General features: G+C 35.5%; 2 protein-coding genes across 2 annotated transcripts in view; one reads left to right on the forward strand and one right to left on the reverse strand.

Annotated features, from left to right (window-relative positions):
- The window catches only part of LOC136269632 (ATP-binding cassette sub-family C member 4-like), an 84526-nt gene extending 74426 nt beyond the window's left edge, over positions 1–10100 (forward strand). The window contains exons 20-29 of the mRNA XM_066077368.1: positions 2869–2948; positions 3720–3870; positions 4216–4446; positions 7578–7684; positions 7814–8005; positions 8174–8329; positions 8588–8677; positions 8799–8971; positions 9341–9446; positions 9887–10100. Coding sequence (XP_065933440.1) covers positions 2869–2948; positions 3720–3870; positions 4216–4446; positions 7578–7684; positions 7814–8005; positions 8174–8329; positions 8588–8677; positions 8799–8971; positions 9341–9446; positions 9887–10042 — 1442 coding nt within the window. The 3' untranslated portion in view covers positions 10043–10100. The remainder of the gene's footprint in view (positions 1–2868; positions 2949–3719; positions 3871–4215; positions 4447–7577; positions 7685–7813; positions 8006–8173; positions 8330–8587; positions 8678–8798; positions 8972–9340; positions 9447–9886) is intronic.
- A 75-nt stretch (positions 10101–10175) lies between these two features.
- On the reverse strand, positions 10176–12843 carry LOC136271737 (rap guanine nucleotide exchange factor 1-like). The gene is made up of 4 exons (XM_066072164.1): positions 12817–12843; positions 12526–12623; positions 12106–12237; positions 10176–11830 (listed from the first exon to the last, which is right to left on the reverse strand). The coding sequence occupies exons 1-4, from the start codon at positions 12841–12843 to the stop codon at positions 11686–11688; spliced, it is 402 nt and encodes a 133-aa protein (XP_065928236.1). The 3' UTR covers positions 10176–11685.
- Positions 12844–12902: the final 59 nt, after the last annotated feature.

Consider the following 12902-nt stretch of genomic DNA (forward strand, 5'->3'; position numbering starts at 1 on the left):
GTGTCGTAATATTGAAGGAATGTTGATAATAGCATGTCTGGCATATATGTTCAATTTAAATATACAGCTACTTGTGATATATTGACAAAACAACCAATAAATAACGATATTTGTAACAGAATGCACAAGTAGCTGACTACATAAAGAGAGATATCTGAGAAATTGTGTCGTAATATTATGTGGATGACTTGAAGGAATGTTGATAATAGCATGTCTGGCATATATCTTCCATTTAAATATACAGCTACATGTACTTGAGATATATTGACAAAACCGCCAAAATCGTAACAAAAAAGCGCGAGTAGCTGACCACATTAAGCGCGATATCTGAGTAATTGTGTCGTAATATTATGTGGATGATTTGAAGGAATGTTGATAATAGCATGTCTGGCATATATCTTTAATTTAAATATACAGCTACTTGTGATATATTGACAAAACCACCAAAAATTAACGATATTTGTAACAAAATGCACAAGTAGCTGACTACATAAAGAAAGATATCTGAGTAATTGTGTCGTAATATAATGTGGATGACTTTAGGGATTTTGATAATAGCATGTTGGGCATATATCTTCAGTTTAAATATACAGCTACTTGCAATATATTGATAAAACCGTCAAAATATAAGGATATTTGTAACAAAATGCGTGAGTAGCTGACCACATAAAGAGTGATATCTGAGTAGTTGTGTCGTAATAATATGTGGATGACTTGAAGGAATGTTGATAATAGCATATCTGGCATATATCTTCAATCTAAATATACAGCTACTTGAGATATATTGACAACCCCGCCAAAAAATAAAGATATTTGTAACAAAATGCACAAGTAGCTGACTACATAAAGAGAGATATCTGAGAAATTGTGTCGTAATATTATGTGGATGACTTTAAGGAATGTTGATAATAGCATGTCTGGCATATATCTTCAATTTAAATATAAAGCAACTTTTGATATATTGACAAAACCACCAAAAAATAACGATATTTGTAACAAAATGCACAAGTAGCTGACTACATAAAGAAAGATATCTGAGTAATTGTGTCGTAATATTACGTGGATGACTTTAGGGAGTTTGATAATAGCATGTCTGGCATATATCTTCAGTTTAAATATGCAGCTACTTGCAATATATTGACAAAACCGCAAAATTATAAGGATATTTGCAACAAAATGCGCGAGTAGCTGAATACATAAAGAGCGATATCTGAGTAATTGTGTCGTAATAATAAGTGGATGACTTGAAGGAATGTTGATAACAGCATATCTGGCATATATCTTCAATTTAAATATACAGCTGCTTGAGATATATTGACAACCCCGCCAAAATATAAGGATGTTTGTAGCAAAATGCACAAGTAGCTGACTATATACAGAGGGATATCTGATTAATTGTGTCGTAATATTGAAGGAATGTTGATAATAGCATGTCTGGCATATATGTTCAATTTCAATATACAGCTACTTGTGATATATTGACAAAACAACCAATAAATAACGATATTTGTAACAGAATGCACAAGTAGCTGACTACATAAAGAGAGATATCTGAGAAATTGTGTCGTAATATTATGTGGATGACTTGAAGGAATGTTGATAATAGCATGTCTGGCATATATCTTCCATTTAAATATACAGCTACATGTACTTGAGATATATTGACAAAACCGCCAAAATCGTAACAAAAAAGCGCGAGTAGCTGACCACATAAAGCGCGATATCTGAGTAATTGTGTCGTAATATTATGTGGATGATTTGAAGGAATGTTGATAATAGCATATCTGGCATATATCTTCAGTTTAAATATACAGCTACTTGCAATTTATTGACAAAACCGTCAAAATATAAGGATATTTGTAACAAAATTCACAAGTAGCTGACTACATACAGAGGGATATCTGAGTAATTGTGTCGTGCTATTATGTGGATGACTTGACATAATGTTGATATTAGCAAGTCTGGCATATATCTTCAATTTATATATACAGCTACTTGAGATATATTGACAATTGACAGTGATATAGTGCAATGTTCATCTTAAGAACACAAATAAAAATCCTAGGTATTTGTACTCACATGAACAGTAACAAGTAACGAGTAGCCAAGTTTCTTTCATCTCGTAGCCAGTTACTAGTAGCTAGGTTTTCTTACTTCTCGAAGCCAGTTACTAGTAGCCAGTTACTAGTAGCTAACTTTACCTATCTTCTCTCCTCTGCGTCTATCAGCAGACTAACAACTATGCGCAGACGCGCTTCCTATTTATACCCTCCGTCAATTCTGCTGACTCATCCGAGGATCATTAAATCGTTTGAGACAGTTTACCACACCCAAGGAATAGCTTATGATTGAATATATTTGATTGACCCTGATTGCTCTATTTACATAATCAAAGGAATTTTCATTACAGAAGTCTCTAAATCCAAAATTTCTTTATAATCAAAAAATAAAATAGATACAAAGGTCCTTTTAATATTTTTTTTTTTGCATGTGTAAACCGGAAGTATATAGACCGGAAGTCTAAAAGAGGACATACGGGAGAACTAAACAATTGCTAAAAGAATCTAACATTAAATTTTTATTTTTCTGTTACGTTCTCAAAAAATCGCTGACGAAACTTTGTCGTCGAGAAGAATAATAATAATGAAACAGAACAATAACAATAGGTCTTTTCGACCGAAAGTCGAAAAGCCCTAATAACCCTATGTTCATAACCTAATAACTTTGTATCTTTATGTTATTGTTTGTTAACTGAGTATTTAAGAGACTATTTATGAAGATGTGACACCATCTTGTCTGTCTGTCTTACCGGTATTCTCATGGTCACCCTTAAGATTGACTTAAATCATGCTGTCGATCTCTTTTCAGGTCAGATACTGAACAGATTTGCACGAGACTTGGGTTTGATAGATTCACTCATACCTTCATTAACATGCATGGTCATAGAAGTAAGTTCGATCCTTTACCCAGGAACATATTTTTTCACACATTAAATATCTGCAATATGATAAAAGAAATCCTTAACTTGAATTTTATTTTTGAAACTCAGGATCTTGGAAACAGCTATTGCATACCAATCTTCTTGTATTGATTAAATTAAAATCAGTGTCTTTATTTTACTATTTGAAGATAAAGTAAAGTGTGGTTAAAGGGGCATGGTCACAATTTTGGTAAAATTTTATTTTGTTGTTTCTATTATTTACAATTCTTTAGAAATGCGTTTCTAATTATCAAATGAAATTTGAAAGTCAGTTGTAGAGATATAAGCAAGATACAGAGCTCGCAATTCTTTGTCATGTAAACAAGGCTCATGCCCTGTTTTTGTTTACATAGGTTCAATATACTTGTAAGATTTCTTTATCAAGCTGGTTTGTCTATCTTCTTATATTCATTTTAAGCATAAATAAACAGTTCCAAACGTCAAAACACATTCAATTTAGGTCTAAAACTAGAATTTTCAATTGAACATTCAAAATGTAAACAAAAGCTTTGTTTACAAAGCAAAGAATTGTAAGCTCTATAACTTGCTTATAACTCAAAATTTAAAAAAGCCTTCCTGAAGCATTATAACATAAAATTCCGAAAAATAATTTTTTAACAAAATCGTGACCATGCCCCTTTAAAAATTGTGTCATATTTTTTCAATTGACCTTTAAGACCCATATGTTTATTGTTCTAAATATTAAATGTCAGCTCTTTCATTTTGTATTTTAATTTAGATATCTGTTCACTTGGCAATGAAAATCGGTATAACCTGTATCATCAATCCTTTCTTGCTGTTACCTTTGACTCCCTTGGTTATAGTGCTTTACTTAATAAGATGGTTCTCGTTACCGACTACAAGAAATATGAAACGTTTAGAAGCCATGAGTAAGTAGAATGCAAGTTCAAGACTGTGTTCAAGATTTTAGCAGCTAACTAGTTTGATGTGGCCATTATAATCTTAAACTATATTTTAGTTTATCCATAAGAAGCATTAACACATACAGTGCATTCAGTAGGACTTGGATACATGTATCTACTTAGAAGCTACAAAAGCCACTACGATCTTGCAGGCAACCCTTGTCAAATCATCTTCTTAAAGTAACAAAACAATGATTTGAGCCTTTATCATGTACAGTTTGTTCCACTCCTTGTTTCTTTAATTAGGGTAGCCATGAGTCCAATTTAAATCTTAGTATGCATACTTTGTTCAATCTCCTGTTCTTTGTTAAGCCCAGAGTCCTATCTTCTCCCACATCTCCGACACTCTGGTGGGACTCCAGTCAATCCGTGCCCTGGGGATGAGTCGGAAGTTCCTGCAGGATTTTGACAGATTCCAGGACCGACACACCAGTGCCTTCTTCCTTTACCTGTCCACCATCCGCTGGTTCAGTGTGAACTCTCTTTTCATCCTGGATGTCTACTTTGTCCTTGTCATCTTGTTGTCATTGGTTCTCAGGGATAGTAAGTTGTGGTATCAATAACATAGTAAGTAGTGGTATCAATAACATAGTAAGTAGTGGTCCCAATTAGATGGTAAGAAGTGGCACCAGTAAGATAGTAAGCAGTTGTTCCAGTCAGATGGAATGTAGTGGTCCCAGTAAGATAGTAAGTAGTGGTCTCAGATAGTAAGTAGTGGTCCCAGTAAGATAATAAGTAGTGGTCCCAGTTAGATGTTAAATGTAAGTAGTGTTCCCATTAACATAGTATGTAATAGGTCCAATAAAATAGTAAGTAGTGGTCTCAGATAGTAGGTAGTGGTCCCAGTAAGATAGTAAGTAGTGGTCCCAGTAAGATAGTAAGTAGTGGTCTCAGATAGTAGGAAGTGGTCCAAGTAAGATAATAAGTAATGGTCCCAGTAAGATAGTAAGTAGTGGTCCCAGTATAGTAGTAAGTAGTGGTCCCAGTAAGATAGTAAGTAGTGGTCTCAGTAAGATAGTAAGTAGTGGTTTCAGTTAGATAGAAAGTATTGATCTTAGTCAGATGGTAAGTAGTGGTCCCAGTAAGATAGTTAGTAGTGTTCCCAGTTAGATAGAAAGTAATGGTCATAGTAAAATAGTAAGTAGTGGTCCCAGAAAGAGAGTCAGTAATGGTCCCAGTTAGAAAATAAGTAATGGTCTCAGAAAGTAGGTAGTGGTCCCAGTAAGATAGTAAGTAGTGGTCCCAGTAAGATAGTAAGTTGTGGTTCCAGTAAGATAGAAAGTAGTAGTCCCAGTAAGATAGGTAGTAGAGGTCCCAGGAAGACAGTAAGTAATGGTCCCAGTTAGAAAATAAGTAATGGTCTCAGAAAGTAGGTAGAGGTCCCAGTAAGATAGTAAGTAGTGGTTCCAGTAAGATAGTAAGTAATGGTACCAGTAAGATAGTAGGTAATGGTCTCAGATAGTAAGTAGTCGTCACAGTAAGATGGTAAGTAATGGTCCCAGTAAGATAGTAAGTAGTGGTCCCAGTAAGATAGTAAGTAATGGTCCAAAAAAAGATAGTAAGTAGTGGTCCCAGTAAGATAGTAAGTAATGGTCTCAGTAAGATAGTAAGTAGTGGTTTCAGTTAGATGGAAAGTATTGGTCTTAGTAAGATGGTAAGTAGTATTCCCAGTTAGATAGAAAGGAAGGGTCTCAGGTAGTAAGTAGTGGTCCCAGGAAGACAGTAAGTAGTGGTCCCAGTAAGATAGGAAGTAGTGGCCCCAGTAAAATAGTAAGTATTGGTCCCAGTAAAATTGTAAGTAGTGGTCCCAGTAAGATAGTAAGTAATGGTCCCAGTAAAATGGTAAGTAGTGGTCCCAGTAAGATAGAAAGTAGTAGTCCCAGTAAGATAGGTAGTAGTGGTCCCAGGAAGACAGTAAGTAATGGTCCCAGTTAGAAAATAAGTAATGGTCTCAGAAAGTAGGTAGAGGTCCCAGTAAGATAGTAAGTAGTCGTCACAGTAAGATGGTAAGTAATGGTCTCAGTAAGATAGTAAGTAGTGGTTTCAGTTAGATGGAAAGTATTGGTCTTAGTAAGATGGTAAGTAGTATTCCCAGTTAGATAGAAAGGAAGGGTCTCAGGTAGTAAGTAGTGGTCCCAGGAAGACAGTAAGTAATAGTCCCAGTAAGATACTAAGTAGTGGTCCCAGTAAAATAGTAAGTAGTGGTCCCAGTAAAATAGTAAGTAGTGGTCCCAGTAAGATAGTAAGTAGTGGTCCCAGTAAAATAGTAAGAAGTGGTCCCAGTAAGAGAGTAAGTAGTGGTCCCAGTTAGATAGTAAGTATTGGTCCCAATAAAGTTGTAAGTAGTGGTCCCAGTAAGATAGTAAGAAGTGGTCCCAGTAAGATAGTAAGTATTGGTCCCAGTAAAGTTGTAAGTAGTGGTCCTAGTAAGATAGTAAGTAGTGGTCCCAGTAAGATAGTAAGTAGTATTCCCCGTAAGAGAGTAAGTAGTGGTCCCAGTTAGATAGTTAGTAATGGTCCCAGTTAGATAGTAGGTAGTGGTCTCAGATAGTAAGTAGTGGTCCCAGTAAGATAGGAAGTAGTGGCCCCAGTAAAATAGTAAGTATTGGTCCCAGTAAAATTGTAAGTAGTGGTCCCAGTAAGATAGTAAGTAATGGTCCCAGTAAAATGGTATGTAGTGGTCCCAGTAAGATAGTAAGTAATGGTCTCAGTAAGATAGTAAATAGTGGTTTCAGTTAGATGGAAAGTATTGATCTTAGTTCAATGGTAAGTAGTAATCCCAGTTAGATAGAAAGGAAGGGTCTCAGGTAGTAAGTAGTGGTCCCAGGAAGACAGTAAGTAATGGTCCCAGTTAGAAAATAAGTAATGGTCTCAGAAAGTAGGTAGTGGTCCCAGTAAGATAGTAAGTAGTGGTCCCAGTAAGATAGTAAGTAGTGGTTCCAGTAAGATAGTAAGTAGTGGTCCCAGTAAGATAATAAGAAGTGGTCCCAGTAAAATAGTTAGTAATGTTCCCAGTAAGATAGTAAGTAGTGGTCCCAGTAAAATAGTAAGTAGTGGTCCCAGTAAGACAGTAAGTAGTGGTCCAAGTAAGATAGTAAGTAGTGGTCCCAGTAAAATAGTAAGTAGTGGTTCCAGTAAGATAGGTAGTAATGGTCTCAGATAGTAAGTAGTGGTCCCAGTTAGATAGTAAGTAATGGTCCCAGTAAGATATTAAGTAGTGGTCTCAGATAGTGAGTAGTGGTCCCAGTAAGATAGGAAGTAGTTGTCCCAGTAAGATCGTAGGTAGTGGTCCCAGTAAAATAGTAAGTAGTGGTCCCAGTAAGATAGTAAGGAATGGTCTCAGATAGTAAGTAGTTGTCCCAGAAAAATAGTAAGTAGTGGTCTCATATAGTAATTAGTGGTCTCAGATAGTAGGTAGTAGTCCCAGTAATATAGTAAGTAATGGTCCCAGTAAGATAGTTAGTACTGGTCACAGTTAGATAGAAAGTAATGGTGTTAGTAAGATAGTAAGTAGTGGTCCCAGTTAGATAGAAAGTAATGGTCCCAGTAAGATAGTGAGTAGTTGTCCCAGAAAGATAGTAAGTAGTGGTCCTAGTAAGATTGTAAGTAGAAGTCTCAGGAAGATAGAAAGTAGTGATCTCAGTAAGATAGTAAGTACTGGTTTTCTGTTTCAGTGATTGGATTATCAGGGGGACTGTTTGGAATGGCTCTGAATTATTTGCTGACAATGGCCACCCCTTTTGCGTATATGATGAGGAAAACTGCCGACTTAAACACACTAGTAAGAGTCCATTTTACATCCATTCACATCTTTCTGTACATGTATTCTAGATATTCTTGGGTGTTTAGAGAAGAAATTTGCTCTATGTTATTTCTACTTGTAAGCAGTTTTAAATGACTCTGATTGTAGCTGACATCTGTGGAAAGAATCGTGTTCTACACAAAGCTAGAACAGGAGGCCCCCAAAGTCTCCGATTCCCTGCCCCCTTCCTCTTGGCCTCAAAATGGGGAGATTAAACTAGTCAATGTAGGACTACAGTACTCATCTGATACTGACCAAGTCTTACACAATATAACATGTCTTATCAATAGCAGAGAGAAGGTAAGTTCAGAGTTAAATCAGATGTACATGTAAAACACCATAAGACACACAGACAGACAGATAGACCGGCAGACAGCCAGATGATCAATTAAAGACAATCAGCGAAGATATTTTGAGGACCTAATAAAGCATGCTTTGACAATGGGATAAGTCTGATCTTCCTTTCAGATTGGGATTGTGGGGAGGACTGGAGCAGGGAAGAGTTCTTTACTGGCCGCTTTACTGAGGTTAGCGGAGCCTACAGGGGAGATTTATATCGACGGTGTCAATGTGTTAAAGATCGGCCTCCATGAACTCAGGAATAAAATCTCTGTCATTCCACAGGTAGTGTCAACCATACAAGTCACATACTGATATAAGAAATTGGAACACTTTATACTTGAGTATATTTTATACACAAGTACAATTTGTTATCTTGCAAAATCTCAACAAGTTTTCAGTTTAGGGTTCCACTATGTTGGCATTGTTTAACACTGGGGGTCATCTAACAGTCAAGTTTTCTTTTTATCAGGTCTGCACATACATGCACTTTTTATATAGATCCCATTCAAATTGGAACTGAATTAATAAACTTTTTTTTAGGATCCAATTTTATTCAGTGGTACTTTAAGGAAGAATTTGGATCCTTTTGAGGAATACACAGATGACCAGCTATGGATAGCACTAGAACAGGTACAAACATGGCAGTAAGACTGACAGATGTGTGTTACAATATCATTGTTGTAATAAGTCTTGAAATTTAATCAGTGTTTACAGATGCATTAAGTCTAAGCTACATTGCATTCTATTACAGGTTCAGCTCAAGGTGAAAGTTCAGAGTGAGAGAGAGGGACTGTACATGGAGGTGTCTGACAGCGGACAGAACCTGAGTGTGGGGCAGAGACAGCTGGTGTGTCTGGCCAGGGCCATCCTCCGACAGAACAACATACTGGTGCTGGACGAGGCCACGGCCAATGTGGACCACAAGTAGGTAACGGAGTCTGTGGAGGTCAGAAGTAGGTCACAGTCAGGAAGGGTCAGATAACAGAATCTGTGGTGGTCACAAAGTGTGAAGGAATCAAAATAAGGTTCCATAATATGTTCAGGTCAAATGCAGATCACAGAATACAACAAGTAGGTCAAAGAATGACTAGGGATCTTCTTCTAGGTTACAGCATCTTAATGTCAACTATAAGTTCATTTAAGTCAAATATCATAGAAATCGTAGAGGCCAAGCATGCTGAATTCTGATGTTGTTAACTGTAACAAGTAGGCCTGAGATGACTGAATGTGTAAACATGTAAACACTTAAATGTAGCATGAGGTTATATTCAGTAGCTGAGGTTTTTTTGACAGCACTGACAGGTTGATACAGGAAACAATTAGAAGTCGGTTCAAGAATTGTACGGTCCTGACAGTTGCCCACAGGATTCATACCATTATGGACTCCAGTAGAGTCATGGTAAGTATCCCTGCCTCATATCTCCACACAATCACATGTATAAAAAAATAAACAACTTGGCGAACTGAGCCCCGTAGAGGTGAAAAATAATGAAATTTACATTGCTTATAGCGTATTGTTTTTAATTGATAAAAGATAGTAGTACTTATTGACATTATTGTTGAAATGTATATTTACACATATTTTTATATTTTCAATCCAATCATTCAAAGTTGTAAAAATGTATTTTTATTCAATGCCAAAATTATCACATTCAAGTGGTAGTCATATGAAAGGAAACATGTACATGAACTGGTATATAATGAATTCACTATGCTTAGTATTACTAATTCATTTTACGGTTATAACGAATGAATGATATAGCTATTAGTAAATCGAATAGTCCACTTTAACATAGACAATTAAATTACATATAGTTGCATATGTGTTTCTTATTCCAGGTTTTGAATCAGGGAAAACTTGTTGAATTTGATACACCATATCAACTTCTACAGATAGAAGATGGATTCTTCAGAAATCTGGTCCAACAAACTGGTAAAGCCCAGGCAAAGGTTTTACAGACATTAGCTGAGAATTACCACAAAGAGAGATCTTGATATATATGTTTTGTTTAAGAACTCTTTTAAAGAATTTTATTAAAATCATTAATTCTTTTGTTATCTTTTATTTCCTGTGTGCCTTACAAAGCTGCTCCTTTCCAGAACAACCGAGATAACGACAGAGACAGCCTCTTGTTATAATTCTTTATTTCTGATACTCTTTAATAATAACTGCATATGAGGCGACTATGTACATGTCCTAGGTCACTCAGCTATAACAAAACAATACATTCTGAACACCAGCCAGCTCTACAAATATCTCCTACACAGAATTATCAAACAACACAAACATTCTGAACGTGACTCCAAACGTCAGCACAGAGAAAAATGGTCTCCAAAACTCAACTGTTAAAATCCTACATCTTTTTCTTCTAGAAAAACGGGTAATTTATCAATTTTTTAAAAAAGCTCAATAGAAAAGTACATGGTGTTCATTTCGAGGTCAGAGTTCATTCAACTAACAGTAATACTGGTGATAGAACAGGTTGGCATTGTTTGTATATAAAACCACAACAACTGAGTGAATTTGACACTTGGTATTCCTTTCTGCATCTTTAGACTCGTTAACATCTAAATTATAATTAACACACTAGTGTAAACAATACATATTACAGTCCATCATAAGATTACATATTACAGTTCATTTTAATATTTGTATTACAGATCAGTGTATAATCCATTGTAGTGTTACAATAATTTACACTCTTGTAATAAATGCAATACAGATGCCTATGATCCAATCATATTTTACATCAATTAACAAAATTGTGATATTTTAATTCCATAACACCACTTTGATTCAAATCCATGGTAATATTGTAATACACCCCTGTTGTCCATTTTCTATAACATACAACTCCCTGTATTCTACAAGTCTACATGATAAATAGGACATCATTTAATCAACTACAGAATCACAGCAAGTTTGCTACACATGGTGAAATAAATTACAGAACTCTATAAAATGTGACACATCATAGCACTTGTATACATAGAACAATAAATACTCTCCAAATACTCTAGGCCTCTCATAGCACAATCAATAGCAGAAGCAATTTGGCACAAAGACAACCCAAAAATTGATCACTATATTTACTGAAAAAGAGAGTGCTTCAGATATTTAATTCAGAGTCTAAAGGTGTGGATACAGGTTTTACAAATCATTGACAAGATAAAAAAAAAAGTTATATTTGTATTGTAAAATAATCTCTCATTAAATAATAAAAATTTTTTAGATTCTTAAGGAATTTGATTTCAACCTAGGATTGGGTAAAAAAGAAAACTCTGTGGAATGAATAAAAGTCTACAACCAATCAAATGTCATTCAATGAACATCACCAGTAGGAATCTGGTCATCCATAACAAGTAATCCCCAAGTCAGGGATTGGTCAATGTAACAAACATAGCGTTATAACAATAAGTACAACTTGTATCATCTCCAACTCTCACACTCAAAACAAAACCTTCATGTCTCTTCTGTAAACATATTCCCATTTAATGGTGCATGTAACTCCACACAAAATGATTCAGTGAATTAAATTATGGCTTATTGGATACATGGTATCACTTCCTTCCTGACCCTGCAAACTGAATCAGTAGATGAGTTATCCCAGCATCAGCTTTGTTCCTTACTGTCCTCATTAGCTGTCAAACTCCAACCTTTTCTTGTTCCCACCGCGAGGTTTAATTTTCTCTGATATCTGCCATAAACTTTCTTCACTGAGATAATCATCAAAGTTATTAAAGCAGTTTATCAGTTTCTCATTCCTTTTAATCTGGTAGTTGCTGCAATAAAAATATAAAATCATATTTTAAAGATTTTTGTGTGTTTTAATAGATAAAGATGCAATATTCCCCAAGTATCCTCATGCATGAAAATATATTTTTAATAACAATTTTTGAAGTTATATCAATTACAATTCAAATTTGAGTATCCTTGTGCATAAAAATATCTTTAACGATAATGTTTGATCTTAATTGTTAGATGGACATTGTACCTTAAGTACAAACAATTTCTTGAAGACTGAATTCTGCATAAATATCCTCATAATTACACTTACCACTTCTTGAATCGCCTCATGTTGTCTAGAATGTTAAACTGCTGCCACCTCTTGGCAAAGTTGATGCTTCCATCGGGCAGTAGGTCCTGGTTGCCAATATGGATGAAGGTGAGGTCCTGTAGAATCAGACCTCTGTGGGAGAGAGAGAAAAAACAGTTCTACATTCTCCAACCACAATTGGAAATACATGTATTCTTATAAAGGCTCTGAAAATGAGTAATTCACTTCAGAATTATTAAAAGCTCTGAACAATCTATTACAGTACATACATTAAGATTAGTAGAATCAGGAGAAAAGTCCCATAAAAAAATCAACAAATTTAATAACATGTCCCTGCCTCTTTGCAGGGATTTGAATGCAGCATTCCCTTTATTTTAAAAAAAAAACACAAATAGGAGAGTGACAGCTGCCATGACTTACATGTATGGAATACAGGGGGGCTCAGTCTCAGCAAGAGCCTGGCGGTAAGCTCGGAACGACCGAGAACTGTCAATCAACTGACAGAACTCTTTTAATGCCTGAAAAAAGGCAATATCTCGGTTAGCCTACATCATCAACTTGATACCCATCAAAATAGAAGTTAAGAGTACAGGTATAGGGTCATATCAAAGTACTTTAAAGTACAGCATTGTGATCCCATCAAAGTTGAATTTTAAGGTACAGAAGAAATGTGGTCAAAAAAGTTTGAGGTTGAAAAATATGGTCACATGCCTCTAGGTTTTGTCTGGCCCATTCCATCTCCCAATGATAAGCAGGGAGAATGTGTTCCTGGCAACTTTCTTCTTCTTCTCGCTGGC

The sequence above is a fragment of the Magallana gigas genome, chromosome 2 (genome assembly GCF_963853765.1).
Source record: "Magallana gigas chromosome 2, xbMagGiga1.1, whole genome shotgun sequence".
Classification (NCBI taxonomy): Eukaryota; Metazoa; Mollusca; class Bivalvia; order Ostreida; family Ostreidae; genus Magallana; species Magallana gigas.

Coding starts and splice junctions, on each gene's coding strand:
- LOC136271737 (XM_066072164.1), bottom strand. CDS start 12,843: ATGGAATGGGCCAGACAAAACCTAGAG. Junction 12,624..12,816: donor GGGCCAGACAAAACCTAGAG/GCATGTGACCAT, acceptor GCCTTTTTTCAG/GCATTAAAAGAGTTCTGTCA. Junction 12,238..12,525: donor CCCCCCTGTATTCCATACAT/GTAAGTCATGGC, acceptor TCTCTCCCACAG/AGGTCTGATTCTACAGGACC.